This window comes from Anabrus simplex, chromosome X (assembly GCF_040414725.1).
Source record: "Anabrus simplex isolate iqAnaSimp1 chromosome X, ASM4041472v1, whole genome shotgun sequence".
NCBI lineage: Eukaryota > Metazoa > Arthropoda > Insecta > Orthoptera > Tettigoniidae > Anabrus > Anabrus simplex.
The window spans coordinates 164,984,310-165,001,831 of record NC_090279.1 but is presented as its reverse complement, the minus strand read 5'-3'; the positions used below and the strand labels follow the sequence as shown (position 1 = coordinate 165,001,831).

General features: G+C 40.6%; 2 protein-coding genes across 2 annotated transcripts in view; both read left to right on the top strand.

Moving 5' to 3' along the window:
* The first annotated feature begins 2,338 nt into the window (after positions 1–2,338).
* Positions 2,339–14,207, top strand: LOC136886826 (farnesol dehydrogenase-like). Its single transcript, XM_067159666.2, has 6 exons — positions 2,339–2,524; positions 4,698–4,914; positions 6,416–6,545; positions 8,711–8,840; positions 13,833–13,979; positions 14,066–14,207. Exons 1-6 carry the CDS (start codon positions 2,393–2,395, stop codon positions 14,105–14,107), a joined length of 798 nt encoding a protein of 265 aa, XP_067015767.2. The 5' UTR covers positions 2,339–2,392; the 3' UTR covers positions 14,108–14,207.
* Positions 14,208–16,887: 2,680 nt separating this feature from the next.
* LOC136886828 (farnesol dehydrogenase-like) overlaps positions 16,888–17,522 on the top strand; it is a 56,911-nt gene continuing 56,276 nt past the window's right edge. Inside the window, exon 1 of the mRNA XM_068230585.1 lies at positions 16,888–17,049. Within this exon, the coding sequence (XP_068086686.1) occupies positions 16,918–17,049 (132 nt within the window). The 5' untranslated portion in view covers positions 16,888–16,917. The remainder of the gene's footprint in view (positions 17,050–17,522) is intronic.

The following is a 17,522-nucleotide window of genomic DNA, read 5'->3' as shown; positions in this document are numbered from 1 at the left end:
CAGTACTCTTATCATGCATAAAGGTACAGCACAACCACGCACGTAGATATTATTCAGCATTTTTTCTGAAAATTGTAAATGATGGGAACGTATCCTGTACCTGTTTCGAAATCGCTGTGAGAGTCGCCCCCCCCCCTTTATAGAGCTTGTCAAGGAAACTCCTCCTGCGTCTTAACATCCACTGGTTACAAGTAAAAATAACTATTAAACATGGGCATAATTTGAGCATTTTAATTGAGAGGCACGAATTACCGGGGAGTCCTTTTGAGAGCAATATTTATTTATTTATTTATTTATTTATTTATTTATTTATTTATTTATTTATTTATTTATTTATTTATTTATTTATTTATTTATTTATTTATTTACTTAATTTCTTAGGTTTAATACGTGCCAGTTTGCGTTAACTTATTTCTTCCTTTCTTTATCTGTTTACCCTCCAGGGTTGGGTTTCCCTCGGACTCAGCGAGTCATCCCACCTCTACCACCTCAAGGTCAGTGTCCTGGAGCGTGAGACACTGGATCGCGGGATACAACTGGGGAGAAGGACCAATACCCCGCCCAGGTGGCATCACCTATTATGCTGAGCAGGGTCCTTGCGGGGGGGGTGGGAATATTGGAAGGGATAGACAAGGAAGAGGGAAGGAAGTGGCCGTGGCCTTAGGTTAGGTATCATCCCGGCATTTGCCTGGAGGATAAGTAAGAAACCACGGAAAACCACTTCCAGGATGGCTGAGGTGGGAATCGAACCTACCTCTACTCAGTTGACGTCCCGAGGCTGAGTAGACCCCGTTCCAGCCCTCGTACCACTTTTCAAACTTCGTTGGAGAGCCGGGAATTGAACCTGGGCGTCCTGGGGTGGCAGCTAATCACACTAACCACTACACCACAGAGGCGGACTAATGTACTTTTACAGTATTTTAAGTTAAAATGTTATCGTTATATAGAAACATTTTTCAGACTGACTAACACTATTCATTTAAATTGTAAATAAATAGAGCCCCCCTCTGTGGTATAGTGGTTAGTATCATTAGCTGTCATCACCGGAGGCGAGGGTTCGAATCCCGGCTCTGACACGAAATTTGAAAAGTGGTACGAGGGCTGGAACAGGGTCCACTCAGCCTCGGAAGGTCAATTGAGCGGAGGGGGTTCGATTCCCACCTCAGCCATGCTCAAAGTGGTTTTCCGTGGTTCCCCACTTCTCCAGGCAATTGCCACCTACCTTAAGGCCACGGCCGCTTCCTACCCATTTCCTTTTCCATCCGTTCCAATCTTTCCATCAGCCATAAGGCCCCTGTTGAGAATGGCAGGTCAGGTCGCCTGGGCGAAGTACTGGTCATCTTCCATACTTGTATCCCCCGATCAAAAGTCCGAGGGAAAAAGCAACCTTGGAGGGTAAACAGATTAAGAAAGAAAGAAAGAAAGAAAGAAAGAAAGAAAGAAAGAAAGAAAGAAAGAAAGAAAGAAAGAAAGAAAGAAAGGCATTTTAGTGATGTTTATAAAATACATTCTGAAACATTCACTCGAATGGATTTATTGAAGTCTAATGAGGGGTTTCATGATGATATTAAAGGAAAATAACCGATGTCACACTAGACAGTAAAAAAGACTTTTACTAACACGTTAGTAGGTAAAGGTTTATCATCCCTGCCCTAAGTCTTATGGCGACGATGGGCGATGGGATAGGAAAGGGTTAGGATGGGGAAGAAACCGATCGTAGCCTTATAAAAGGTATAACCTGGTGTGAAACCGAAAACTATCTTCAGGGCTGCTGACAGTGGGGTTCGAACCCACTATCTCCAAAATGCAAGCTGACAACTACGTGACCCAAACCACACAGACAGTCACTCGGTCTTTCTTATAGTGTATCGAACTGTATCTCATTTCGTTCTGTACAATGCATTATTATTGGAGACTACACTTTTAAGGGAGGTATTGGTCCACCTTTGAATGCTAATAGTTATCCACTAAATTTCAATGGAATTCACAATTTTATTAATTTATGTGGTACATGTTCCGTCCTCCTTTGAGGACATCCTCGGTTACAATTGATAGCATGTCGTAGTTAAAAATCCAATTCACAAAAGGTGAACATATGGAGATGAAAATAAATGAAAGAGCACATAACATTTTAAGAAGGAGAAAAACAGTCTATGTCTTGACACTCGCCATTCTGGCCTCCCATCATTGAAAACAACATGCGTGTCCTTTGGAACGTCGTTGGGTGTACTTGGAAATACTATATCGAGTACCTTTATCTTAATGACGATGATATGGCAGCTTCATCGTCTAGGCGGGGCTGATAAAACGGCTGGTTATCTGCACCTCGCAACTAGTATCCCTGCTATCTGCAACTGTTTTTCGGCGAGGTTTCTGCTTTGTAGTGTAGAAGATGGAACGTTGGACAGGACGTGTTGCTGTAGTCACTGGAGCAAGTTCCGGTATAGGAGCAGCTATAGCGTATCACCTTCAGGATCATGGTCTTCACGTCGTAGCGCTGGCGAGGAGACAGGAGAAAGTGCAGGTAAGTACAGTGCAGGAGGCCTTGGGCACTGTTACATCATTCCAGTGTAAAAAAGAGCTACTCATCTCAGGGTGATAGAAAGGATATCCTAGTCTAGGAAAGACTAGAGGCGAATAAATAAACCAATAAACAAACATATAAGCAAACGAAGAAATAAACAAAAAAGAACAAATAAACAAACAAAAAATCAATAAATGAAAACAAACAAATAGCCAAATAAACAAACAAATAAAAACTAATAAGCAAATAAAAAACAAACGAACAAGAACAAACAAAAGTCAAGGATATAAGCAAACAAATCGCATTAATAAAAACTAAACAAACAAATTACCAATTAAAAAATTAACAACAACGAACAAATTAACAAGTTATAAAAAATAAACATATAATACAATCTGTATAAAAAGCAAGAAAATAAATCATTAAACAAATATAAGTAAATAGAAACAAATACTTAACTAAGTAATAAACAAGTAAACAAACGAACGCAAAATCGTTCACTTGGAAACCCTTAAAATTTTCTATTAACCTGTTCTGTATTATCCCTTCAGATATCCACATTTCGTTCCTGCCTTTCTTTATTCCTTGAACTCACTGATTGCCATTCGTATTCCTGTGAGCATATAAAAAAATTGTTATGCGAGTCTCTTGTCGTCCATCCTCATTACGTGGCCAAGAAGTTTTAATCTCGTCATTCGTATTGTATCCGACATGTTTTCGCTTTCTTCGCTCTTATAAAGATCTTCGCCCTCGTGTACTTAAACTCTCCTTTTTCTGATTATAATGGTCCACAAATTTTTCTTAGAATCTTTCTTTTCATTTTTTCCATCTTTTCCATTTCTCCTGATTACTCGTATATGGTGAACATGCATTTCGTAAAATAGATATTTTCTGGTTCTATTACAGTATTGTAATATCTAATTTTATTTGACAGCTTCTTGTAGTTATCCTCAGACAGTTGGTACGCTTGTTTCATTTCTTTGCGCTCTTGATTTGTTGGCTTCCTTTGTCTAGTCCACTAATTTGAATTACTTCAATTAAGTACTTCATTTTGCCAAATTTGTCGATTATTCGTATTCATTTCTTAACACTTTTAGCCAACAATAACAATTCCATTCATTTTACGTTAGCGATGCCTTTAATTTTGCTTCGATTACTTTCATGTTTCTCCGGAGCTCTTGGTGTGTAAGCATATTTAATAGTACAAAATTTCAAATTAATCCGACGCGTGATTCCTGAGAAAATGATACACAACTTCCGAATTTTCAAGTTTGGAGAATACTTAGGTTTAAGTTTCAGTTTTTCGATGTTTTCTTAGCCTACTAAAACATTCCAGGGCCATATTCATCATCCTCCACCTCATTTCTACGTTTATCTTGTTTTCTTTCGATTTATTTCTTGTCAATGAGCAAAAGACTCCCCTGACAGTTTCTTCCTGGTATGAAACCCACTGCTCGTAACACCAGCGTCCTTGCCAGAGTCCCATCATTGCCAGTAATTACTGCAACTTTCATTTTAATATTCAATGTCTGTAGCCACACAAAAATAGATTTTGGAACTCGTTCCCAGATGCATTCGGACTGTAAGTCTCTGCGTGCAAGTAGGAGTTCAGGACGCTCATCACAAAGAGTTACTAGTAAAGATTCCAATATAAGTACAATATTCTGGAATTCATTCGGTTATGTTATAAGACGCAGTAAATATCATAAAATAGGAAATACTGGTTGAACAATACTGCAGAGTCGGCAGCTGGTTGCTCGGAACAGATTACAGTGGTAACTTCATTATAAACAGAACAGAATTTGAACAGAATTTCTTTACCCAGTGTAGTACAAAATATGTATGTTAAATATGAAAAATGGGCCTAAGCCCAGGGTTTAACACAACTTTCAAACATCCCGTAAACAACCATTATCTCCAATAAGATGTATATAGAAATAATCCTGAAATTTCGTATATTTTTCACTAAATACGAAAATGCACTATTTTGATATTTTAAATGAAAAGCTTCCTTTTTCCCTTTTAAAACACATTTCATGAAATACGGATCTAAAAATCCTATTTAAAAAAACTGTGATAGTAAACGTCTGAGAAGAAAAATGATGGTAGGCTTTGTGGCCAGTAGTTTTGCATATAAATCCTCACTGCAATATTACGATATATTCTGTTTCAGGAGGCTGTGTCTAACGCTAGGGAGGGAGCCAAGACTCGTAACCGATGCAACCGCTACCACCCCAGTCAAGTGCCTACAGGCAAGTTGTATCCTCGAAAATGTGATGTTCAGAAGGAAGAGGATATACTGGCTACATTCAAATGGGTGGCCGAAACACTCGGGAGAGTAGACATACTGGTGAATAATGCTGGAGTGTTCGGAGAAGCATCAGTAGCAGGTGAGTTTTATGGTAATGAAGGGTCAGCGATAACGGACTATAATAGTGAACTCGGGGCTGGGCGCAAAGGGTGAAACACACCCATTCAGACATCCGTGGCCTTCACGAACTTGGATACCCCACGGCGCCCAACTCATGAATTTCCGGAGACTGTTTCCTTCTTGAAACATGATGAGTTTGCTATCTCATCATGAATCATCATCATCATCATCACTGACGCGACAGCCCTTTGTGTGGCTTGGCCTTCTGAAGAAGGTTTCCCTATTCTTTTCTGTTAAGGGGGGAGACCCAGCTTAACAAAGGAAAAACTAGGTTAATATTCATTCGATTGTTAAATATGCTACAATTGTTGTTGACAATTGCTGCACATATCCCAGTATTGGCATGCTTCCTGGCAACCAGAAGCAACTACAATAATGTCAGAATTTTAATAATTTTAACATTTTAAAATAAAATGTTCAAAATTTCCCGCCTTTTTAACAGTATATCACGGTTTCCCTTATAAATACCAAGTTTATAAGAGTTTTCATATTTTTCCTTTTTTAAAGTGTGTATCAAACTTCCAGCTACAAAATGAACCTCAATCATTAACATAGACTGTGATTTGGATTTTTGTCACGTTTTTATTCCGTGCACCAGAAAATATTTATAGTTTTTTAAATAAAAATGTTATATAAAATCTAATTTAAATCCTATTGATCTGAACGAGGTACAGATTGTAGTACAACACTATGGGAGGAAACTCTGAAAAATTCATAATTATCCGTGAAGCAGTAAGAGGGTTATGAAGGAAACCGTGATATATTGTTAAAAAGGCAGGAAATTTTGAACATTTTATTTGAAAATGTTATAATTAGAATTTTGAGATTATTGAAGTTGCTTCTGATTGCTCTGAAGCATGCCAATCCTGGGATATGTGCAGCAATTTTCAACAACAATTCTAGCATATTTAACATTCGAATGAATATTGGCCTATTTTTCCCCGTGTTAAGCTAGGTCTTCCCTCTTAAGTGCAGAGTCCCTCCAATTCTTGATTTCAATTATCTTTACATCCTCTCTCACCCCTTCTTCCCACCTTAACGTTGGCCTTCCAACTTTCCTGATTCCTTCTGGCACTGCATTAAATATCTTCTTTATCATTCTATCATTAGCACGTAGCACATGTCCTGCCTACACCAACCTTCTGATCTTTATGTAGTTAGCAATGTTTGGTTCTTTATATAAATTATACAATTCATGGTCATAACTTCTTCTCCAGACATCGTTTTCTTCCACTGGCCAGAAGATTTGCATCAAAATCCTTCTTTCAAATATACCGAGCTGTCTTTCATCAGATTTTGAGAGTGTGCAGGTCTCAGCACCATATGTTAATACAGGCTTTACTAAAATTTTATACATTAGGATTTTCGTTTTCCTGAACAGCAGCTTAGACTTCAGATGTTTTGGATTTAAGACGTCTTGTATAACTCCTAACCTTATATTTGCTCATATGTCTCAACAGAATGCCCTACAGAAGAATGGACTCGTATCCTCGATACCAACGTCTTGGGACTGAGCATTTGTACCCGGGAAGCTGTGAAAATCATGAGATCAAAAGGAGTGAATGATGGTCATATTGTACATATCAATGGGTAAGTAAATAATAATAATAATAATAATAATAATAATAATAATAATAATAATAATTATAATAATACTAATAATAATAATAACACCATTGGGTATTTGGAATCAAAAACAAATTGGCAAATATAATCAAATAAACTAAAGGGGACGACCTCCAAGGTGAAGTTCATGGAGAATTGTTGCAACCGTTTAAAATGAAGACAGGCGTCCTAGAAAAGGTTGTAAGAATTCGGAACTCAGAACTTGAACGTCAAAGGATAAGCCCAATGCCTAGGAAGAAATTAACGAGGTTTACAGTCAACCAGGCGGTCATGTACTCGTAAGGTATGGATGGATTTCCAGACAATGTTACCTAGCAACCGTGCTGTCTATGTCTTATGGCTGGTGTTCATCTGAAATCAATAGCCGTTGATGGATGGCCATGACTATCAGACATACTTAGGTCATTTCATTTTTGCAAAGGGAAAAATATTTATTGTGGTTTCTTTTTTTTTTTTTACTTTTGCTGTCATTCGCTCATATTGTTTACCGACGAGGTCAAGTCTGGAAGAGATGGAATCATAAATTTGCATAACACACAAACGTAGGCAGTTGAAAATCCTCATTGTACCGTTGTCTCTAATCATCATCAGCACTTTGGATGCAATATGTGTTCAGTTGATCGCCCGAAGCATGCTACCCTGACAACTGAACGGACCAGCATATTAGACCTTCTTTAGGGACAATTTGCCTGTACTACTGGAATATTTGCCACTAACAGTTCGCCGTACCATGTGGTTCATACACACCAGTCCACTTCAGTTTGCATGTACGCCTGTGCTTGGACAAGAACTTCCCACGACAGTGGATCGGGCATCGGTGGACTGTGCTTTGGCCTGCCTGGTCTACTGGACTTCTATCGGTGGGTCCACAGTAAAAATGTGATGCACACTATTCCAGTTAACGACATCAATGAACTGGAATAGCGTATCAATAACGCCTGCGCAGCTGTTCGGCAGGGACTTCACCAGTCCATGTTGAGAGTGTTCATGGAGGACACTTTAAGCATCTTCTGTGATGTGGCCAGTATTTAGATACACCCTGTAGTAATCATGAGGATGTCGCTTCTTTCTGTCTGTAGCGTGTATTGAGGAGTTTCCCCCATCTTAGAAGCTCCGCAGTTTGCACTCGATGACGAAAGAGGCAACCTTCTCGTGCGTACCGACTCGTTAAGTTCTCTGCAGTCTATCGCGCCTGTTTCGCACAACACTCACTGGTGCAGCAGATTCATGACTTTCTAGACAGGTTGTTTTATGCTGGTACCAGAATAACTTTCATTCGGCTCAAAAGCCACATTGCGATTGGGGGAAATGAACTTACGGATGAAGCTGCAAAAGAAGCGGTAATTTTCCCACGTAGACCTGCCATTGTACCAGCTGCGGATATGTGTTCTCAGCCACAGTGAACCGTCTTGGCGTCCTGAGAATCGGAATGGCTATCTATCCGAACTTCCATCCAGCTGGGAGCAATTAAAAAGACAACTGCCGTGTGGCGGTCTTCTTTCCGACCTTCACGGAGGGATACCGTAGTTTTATGTAGGCTGAGAATAGGTCATGGAATATCTACACATTCCTCATTGTGTTCTTGTGATGCCGACTTTACCGTGACCTACTGTACATCCTCACAGAGTGTGCCGATCGCTCTGACTTAAGACCGAACCTCCTCGGGCTGCAGCAAACACTCGACCACTCAGACACGACGATGACGAGAATACTGCTAATCTCGTCATTCGTTTTATGTGTGAAAGTCGATTAATCAAGGGCAAATACATTTCAAGTGTTCAGTTACTCAAGGAACTTACTCTGGGAACTTACGTTTCCTTTCGATGCGCTTGTGACCTTTTTGCCATAATACCTAATACTTTAGTTTTATTTTTAAATTCATTTTCAAATTCCTCTGTTCAATACGCTACATACATTTATTTTAATTAATGTTCCCCTTTAATTTGTTCAGAGATGATGATTAACCATTTGTACTTCCTCTTACAACAAGAATCACAGCCACCACTTATAGGGGATGTTTCTTCCATTCTACCTTCTCTTTACACAGTAACCACCACAGCAAGCACTCCTAACTAAAGGCAAACTTCACCTCCGAATTTTGTATGTTCTTATCTACGTTTTCTTTTCAGCATTTTTGGTCATGGGCCTCCTCCATCTAGCCAAGCCGCCATGGCCGCGGCGTCCAAACACGCCATCAGGGCGCTCACAGAAGGTCTGAGGAAGGACTTCGTTGAACACAAGGAAAACATCAAGATTACGGTAAGTTTTGACACCCCTGGACGGCTGATGCATGGTTAGTCCAAAAGAATGTGACAGACTACTCCTGCAAAATCTTGTGTGTTTTATCTCTGAATTCATTCATGTCGTATAGGCCATGTTTGGACCACGTCACTTCAACTGTCTACTTCTGACCTTGATGTCTACCCAGTACTACCGCATAAGTTCGCGGTGTCGTTCATTCATCTCATGTGCCCATGCCTTTCCTGTTTTAAACTTTGGTTTGTCTCGCAAACAGCGGAATGCTTGAAGTTTCCTTTTAAGTGCTATACGGTTCTGCATGTCATTACGAGTGATTCCCATTTCTTCAAGGTCTCTATCAATCTCAATGAATCAAGTCCCTTTAGTTTTCTTCTGCTGAAAGAAGTCTTGCTTCGTGCATTCGTGTCACTTGGCCATAAAAGATAATTCTTTCTTTCCGGATGGTATCGGTAATCTTCTCTCCTTGGGTGTACAGTTCGTCGTTATGCCATCTTTTGTACTCACCATTGTCTTTGACGAGACCTAAGATCTTTCTCAAAATCTCCCTTTCTTTAGCCTCCAGTTTCTCGGGTAGGCCTCTTTCGTTCATTGAAAGGCACCCGGAAGCGTATAAGACCTCTGGATGGATGACACATCTAGTAAAGCCTCAGCTTTGCTTTGAAAGATATGGACCTTTTATTGTAGACGCCCTTGGTTAAATGGTATGTCATTTCCATTTTGTTCATCCGTAATGTAAAGGCATATTTCTGTGACAAGTTCGGTGATATCAGTTCTCCCAGATACTTGAACTTATCTACTCGTATAATTTTGTCCTCTCCCACTGTGGGCACTCTGGGTGCCAGCTTGATATTAGTTAAAAATTTTGCTTTCTCAAAGGAGATCTGGAGCCCTGCCTTCGCTGCTTGTGTTTTAAGCTGAAAAACCTGTTTCATGGCTGTATTTAAGGACTCGGAAAAAATTCAAGATCGTCTGCAAGGGCTAGGCAATCAACATCAACATTTTGGCTTTTGAACCCTAGACTAACTCCGATTTGAATTTCTTGATCATTCAGTTCTCTATGCCACTCCCGGATGACTTTTTCATGGACACAGTTGAAGATTAGAGGTGATGTGATAGTCCATCTCCTCGCCTAAAACTGTCTTCATTTCAAAGGCGTCTGTAATCTCTCCCCTGAACTTCACCTTCGAAGTGGTGTTGGTCAATGTTTGTTGAATTATTGTTCAGGCTTTGTTGTCTAGGCAAAATTCCTTTTAAATTCCCATCAGGGAGGTGCGATCTATCGAGTCATGCGCCTTCTTAAAAAATCTATGAACGTTACAACAAATTCTTTATTTCTGAGATTCAAATATAAAAGATGGTATTTGAGGTTCAAGAACGCCCTTTCCTAAAACCTCCCTGATATTCACCGATTTGTGGGTCTAATTGCTCTTCTGCCCTCGTTTGAAGGGCTTTCAGAATCTTGTATGTTATCAGCAGGAGATAGATACCACGGTAGTTGTTCACGTCTGTTTTATCACTTTTCTTATGAAGGAGGTGAATCAATGCTGAAGTTCTGCCATTCGGAAGATCTCTGTTTCCCAATTCTCGCAGATAATTTCTATTACTTTATCCAGACTTTTGTCATCTGCATACTTCCAAAGTTGAGCAATTATAGAATCCTCGCCTGGTGCCTGTTATCCTGAAGTGGCTCAGGCGGCAGCACGCCGGCCTCTCGCTGCTGGATTCCGTTGTTCAAATCCCGGTCACTCCATGTGAGATTTATGGTAGACAAATTGAAAGGGGCAGGTTTTTCTCCGGTTACTCCGTTTTTTCCTGTCATCTTTCATTGCAGCAACACTCTCCAATATCATTTCAATCCAATTGTCAGTCATTTATCTTTGCCCCAGCGGAGTGCGACAAGCTTCGGCAGCTGGCACAATTCCTATCCTCGCCGCTAGATGAGCGCATCATTCATTCCATTCCTGACCCGGTAATATGACTGGAAACAGGCTGTGGATTTTCATTCATTCCCATTTCTTCTTTCGTTTGTGGCGACGAATTGGGATGAATCCGCACAACGTTTTCAAAAGGAAATGTGGAATTTGGAGCTTCACAGTTCAAAAGGGATGCAAAATAATTTTCCAGAATCTGGCAATTGCCCTTATCTTTGTGAGCCATTTTACCGTTGAGGATTCTGAATTGTAGGCTTGAAGGGTTGTATTTGTTGAGATTCCTCTTAAAGGTTCTATAGAAGTTTCGTGTATTGGTCTTCTAGAAGTCTTGTTCAATTTGTACTAACTGCATCTTGTCAAGCATACGTTTAACCCCACGGATGGTTTTTGGAGCATGTTTTCTGGCGTTGAGGAATTTTGTGCTATTAGTATCGTTCTCATTAGTTCCATCTCTGCCAAGCAAGTTCTCTTTGTCTTACTGCCTCACAACATTCACTGTTCCAACATGCATATTTCCTTGGTTTTGACAGTAAAATAGTCTTCATTGCTGTTCCCAGTTCTCTGAATTCGGAGATTCAAGATTTTGTGTGAATTCTCGGGTGGACTTCAGCGTCTCTATATCAAATCTATCAGTCTTTTTCACCTGTGTCTTTCTGGAGTTTATTGGAAGCAGTTTAACTTTAATCATTGTGAGATAGTGATCTGAGTGTAGCTTGGCATTTCTCAGAACTTCGACATTCTGACATTATTCCGGGTGATGGCAATATGACCAATTTGAAATTCTCCAAGATTGGTATTAGGTGATGTCCAAGTCTTCTGTTTCCTTTGTAAGTGTTTGAAGACTGTTCATTTCAAGACTACTAGATCGATTGCCCTACACAGCTCCATAAGTCTCTGTACATTGCGATTTGTTCTCCTACGAAGTGGGTAACTTCCAACAATGTTTTGCAATTCCTTTTCTTTGCCAAGCTGGGGACTGAAATCCTCAACCAGGATGATAGTGTGCTTGTCTGGAACTTTAGAGTTGATATCTTGTAGCTCTTCCCAAAACTTGTCTCTTCTTTCCGGATCCTTCTTATTTGGCTGGTTGGTGTGTGCGTGGACATTCACAATGGTGTACATTTTGTTTGTGCATTGGAAGGAAAGAGCAGAGACTCGACTATACGGAAACTGAAGTACGTGATGGAATTCAGAATCTTCTTGCTGACGACAAATCCCATCCCGAAATTATGGATAGTTTTCACGACAGGTTTGGCAGTTTTCCCTTTGAAAATCCTATAACCCTATGATTCGAACGCATGTTCATCAGTGAGGGTGTTTCTTGAATGTTTGATTTCTAAAGGTTTAATTTATTATTAATTTATTACGAAGACCAATGTAATTTGGCGGAAAGGTCATCTGTGTTAAATAGTCTCATTATATGAGGGCCGTTCATAAAGAAACGATCCGGAGGTTATAAAATGAACGCCTGTACCGTTATTTCAAATGTATTGCCCAGCACTCTTGAGCCACTAATGCTACTGGCACACAAAACGGTGAATGGCCGTCTCGTAAAATTCCTGGGGCTGCGTTGTGAACCAGTTCCTAACGTATTGCTTGACGTCTGTGTCCGAGGTAAATAGCTTGCCCCTCAGAGTCTTCTTTAGCTCACATTGGATTTTTTGGTTGGCGGCGACCGTGCATGCTTCCACTGGAGACTTTGTCGTTTTGTCTCGGGTTTGAAGTGAAGACACCATGTCTCGTCTCAAGCGACCACTCGTGACAGGAACTCATCCCCTTTCTTGGCATAGCGCAGAAGATGTTCAAAAGAGAGTTCCATTCGATAAGCTTCCTGTGCTGGTTGAATACTGTGAGGCTCCCATTGGGCGCACGTTTAGCGAAATTTCAGTCTGTCCTTAATGATGGCGTGAACACACCCGACGCTCACTCTGCCCTCTGCGGCAATGGCTGTTACCGTACCTCGCCCGTCTTACACAATGAGGGCATCCACTTGCTGGACAATGGCATCGGTAAAACGGTGAGGCGTTCAAGACAGTGCATCATCGGCCAACAACATGCGGTCTTCCCTGAATTGCTTGGCCCTTCCAACGGACGTGCAGTGTTCTCCGTACATTTGCGCCATTCTTCGATGAATTATCGTTCTCTTCACACCTCCTGCTGTCAGGAAGTGATCTACACCCCTTTGATATTCATTTGAAGACTCATTATCTCTGTTCAGCACGACTGGGTGCAGTGGACGATCAACGTATGTGCGTGCTGGCTCTGTCGTCACGTGGTGTGGACCCGTGTCCCTCTAGCGGTGAGTTTAGGACCTCAGCGCTCTTATAAGGACCTCGCCTTCCTTCATAGGCAATTGCATTACGATCCTTTCATCAGTTTTCATTTTATAGCCACATGCTCATTTCTTTATGAATGGCCCTCAGGTATCATTTTTATTTATTTTAAGTACTGGCAGTGTCTGTTATTGCTGACGCACTTATAACAAGTACCAAATTGACAGTGGAGCATGATCACTGCCATTTTCACGCCATCTCTTGATTTAGGTTGTAAATGTTGTAAAAGAGATGGTGTTTAAGTCCCTGCTGAGAACCCATTTAGAGTATGGTTCCAGGATTACTTGATTTAAGAACTAGAAAATATCGGAAGAGATAGCAGCACCATTTATTCAGGGTGATTTCCGACAAAAGATAGTGTTACGGAAATATTGCGAATTTTGGGACGGGAAGATTTGGGAGTAAGATCAGCTTGTCGACTAAGCGGTAGGTTCTAAGCTGTCGGAGGAGAAATTGCATGGGTTGAAGTTAGTGGACGAATATGCTTGAGTTCACAACATGAAGTTGGAATTCAAGAGAACAAATTGTGGTAAATATTCGTTCTTAGGAAGAATTAGGGATTGGAATGTTTTCCCCAAAGAGATGCTTGATACATTTCCAACTTCTCTGAAATGACTTAAGAAAATTCTTCGTTAAATTTGGTGGGCGACATCCCTAAATGTATATCAGTCAGTGATGACAGATATATACATCTTCTCTCAACGAATTTTCACTTCTTTTGATTGCAGAGTGTGAGCCCAGGAGTAGTGAATACAGATATTTTTAACACTTCTCCCAGAATCGACGCAAATATGTATTATAGCCTTCCGAAACTGAACACTGAAGATGTCGCCGACGCAGTCATCTACGCCATCTCGACGCCTCCTCATGTCCAGGTACTAAGATTTATTTTTAGAAACCTGACAATATTCTTATGAACAGAGAATGTGACAGTGATGCTAATCTGCCATTTCTGTTACAGATCCATGAAATCATTATCAAGCCCGTTGGAGAACTATTCTAACACACCAAAGTCCACGGTGGAATCCAGTTCGTCCTATGAGAGACACTGAATGGAATTCTGTAGCCTAAAGATTCACGTAAATAAATACATTGAGAATGTACCATCCATTCTATCATTCATTTCCACTGTACTGTTTCAGTATTGTTGAAGATAGGCCACCACGTGGCTATGATGTTTAAGGCGTCAAGTCTCTCGCACCGTGGTTAGCGGTTCGAATGCCGCCGGTGAAAAAAAGGTGTCAAAATTCCTGCTTGTAGAATCGCATTACTATAAATATGCATTTCAACAAATGAATATAAAATGGATATAGATGAATTTATTTTCATATATCGACTCGTTTTGAGAGACATCTGTATGGAATTTGGAGTCAACGAGTGTAGGATTCAATGCAATTAAAGAGGAGAAACTGATTTAGGGCCTATCAAATTACACGAATGAAATAATCACTTCTCTAGAGTTCGAAGAGATGAGGCATCTTTGGCAAAAGAGCTTTCTGAATGTCTCTCTTCGGTAGATAGTGGGTTCGAACCCCCCTGTCAGCAGCCCTGAAGATGGTTTCCTATTTTCACACCAGACTTCATTCACACGCCTAGCCATTTCCTGTGCCATCGTCTCCATAAAGCCTCTCAGTGTCGGAGCGACGTAAAGCAATTTGTAAAGGAAATGTCTCTCAGTCAAGATCATCCATCAATACTTCACTTCACAGCCTGCATGTTTGCTAGGTAACATCCCGTCACACCTTTTGTGTCGTTAAATTCAGATTAACCCAGCCATGAGGCATATTTATGAAAAAAATGGACTGGACAAGGAAGCACTTAGGGAACGAATATGCAAACCTGAAATAGCCTGCCAAACGTTACGCACGATCTACAACAAGAAATCCCTTTCCCAAAACATTAAGATACGTCACTATGAAACAGTTCTGATGAAAGAAGGTATGCATGTAGCCCAAACCCGATCTCTAAATGCCAATAAAGGACTCCTCGAAGAACTGGAGAGAAAGACGACAGAATCATTAAACGTTTCATGGGATCCAATTACAAGACTGGCATGCACCAGGAAATATCCAGCAAAGAAGACCTCCAGCAAGATATATCGCACGCTGCCCTCGTTTCATCATTGCACCAAGATGTTAGCTTTTTCTTATCTTTATACATATCCATAAGTTGTTACCAATGGAAATTGATGAGTGTTCCGTGCTTGGTTGGTCCTGAAAAGGACTATGCGTAGATAAGTTCTCTTGCATACTTGTTGCACCTTTGTGGAAGAATCAGCCGGTCAAACCGTTGCCCAGGGAACGCCCGATTGCATTAACCACAATCTTCGGGGAGGCTTCTTCCGAATTAGGACGGGTCAAGGGAGGTCTGGCTACATGTTGAAGAAATGGGGTTTCCGTTCGTCTGCTGACTGTGACTGTGGAGCGGACGAGCAGACAATGGAACACATCGTTAAGGAGTGCCCACTTCGAGCATTTAATGGTGATCTGAGGCTTCTACATCAAGTGACTCCGAGTGCTCTGGACTGGTTGTCAAATTTGGACATTTCCATTTGATATTTTTTTTTTGTACTTGTAAAGCCATACGATATATATCTTTATGCACAGCTATTCCTAGACATTCCATTAATGTTTCTATTACAACATTGCTGTATGCCACCCTTTCTATGTCTATATACTGCTGGCTATCTATAATTTTGAACTTTTCACTAATCATATCTACGCATTTCCTCGTCCGAGGGATTCTCTCCTCTTATTCGTTTGCAGACTGATTTCACTTTCTCTATCCTAGGCCTAGAGATACTTACTTCACTACAGTTCAGACAGTGGTATGTAATAAAATGGCCCCGATATACAAGCATATTCCTAACATACTGTAATAATGAGGTAGGAGAGGGCGAACCCCCATGTCGGCTCAAGGCTTAACGCGTCCATCCGACGAACGAAGCATCATCATCATCATCATCATCATCAACAACAACAACAACAACAGTGTCGTATACCCCCACTTCTTATGAACACAGCGGAGGGGTTTGGCATTGAATTCAGGCTTTTGGCACGCAATCAAGTGATTATAAATTGTATACCACCTTCTCTTCTACCCTGATGACAATCATTCAGATTACATGTTTCCACGAACCGGATTCGAACGGTAGGCTAGTGTCAGATACATTTTCCACTCCAATAAATTACAACGTGTTTTTTATTTTTGTTTTTGCAAGTTGCTTTACGTCGCACCGACACAGATAGGTCTTATGGCGACAATGGGAGAGGAAATGGCTAGAAGTGGGAAGGAAGCGACCGTGGCCTTATTCAAGATACAGTCCCAGCATTTGCCTGGTGTGAAAATGGGTAACCAAGGAACACCATCTTCAGGGCTGCCGACAGTGGGGCTCGAACCCACTAATCTTCCGAATACTAGATACTGGCCGCACTTAAGCGACTGCAGCTATCGAGCTCGGTGTTCTTATCAGAATGATAAATTATTTCTGAATTCCTCTATATAAATAACACATCATCACATTTTTATTCCACACCCAAGACGTTCATGCAAATGGATTTATCAAAGGTAGAAATTACGAGCATAACTTCGACATCCTTTCGTTCTTGAATCAAGACTTTGAAGATAGCGAGTGCAGAATACATGGACAGCCCTAAGTATGCCATAACGACTCGAGTCAAGTAGGAAGTAATTTGATAGGTCGTGTGAGGAGAGAGAGAATTGCACAGTCGTGGTCAATGTTTTAAGGAGCTTTGTGCAGGCCAAGTTCTCAGTACTTATAACAACGCTTCGGGTGTAACATTCTTTAATACAATGCAGCGCTGGGAGGGTCGTATTGCAGTCGTTACAGGAACTAGTTCCGGAATTGGAGCTGCGATAACGTATCAGTTACTCGATAATGGAGTGAACGTCGTAGCTTTGGCACGGAGGGTTGAAAAGATAGAGGTGAGTACAGCAAGCCATTTATAAACTGACTGCACAGGAGTGACAACTAATCGCGGCTGAGACAATGAAAATGTCCAACATAATGACGCAATACCAAATATATGAGATATAGAACAGGACAGTCACTGCTGTTATCACAAATATAGCGGACAGGATGACAGTGGCGCTCCTCGTGACAGGACCTGACAAACTGGCGCCAAACTGGAAAGATTAATGCATTTATTACGGAAACAAGGAAATATTTAACAACTTCAGTAAATTAAAATAGTCACATTTAAGACGAATTAGTTATCAACATGTGACGATTAAGGAGACAAACCAAAGCCCAAAACATAAAATGCGATATTTAGTACAATGCATATTGGCAATGGAGTAGTCTATTGACAGAATCCAGCTGTTACAAATGCATTTATTTATTTATTTATTTATTTATTTATTTATTTATTTATTTATTTATTTAATTAATTTATTTA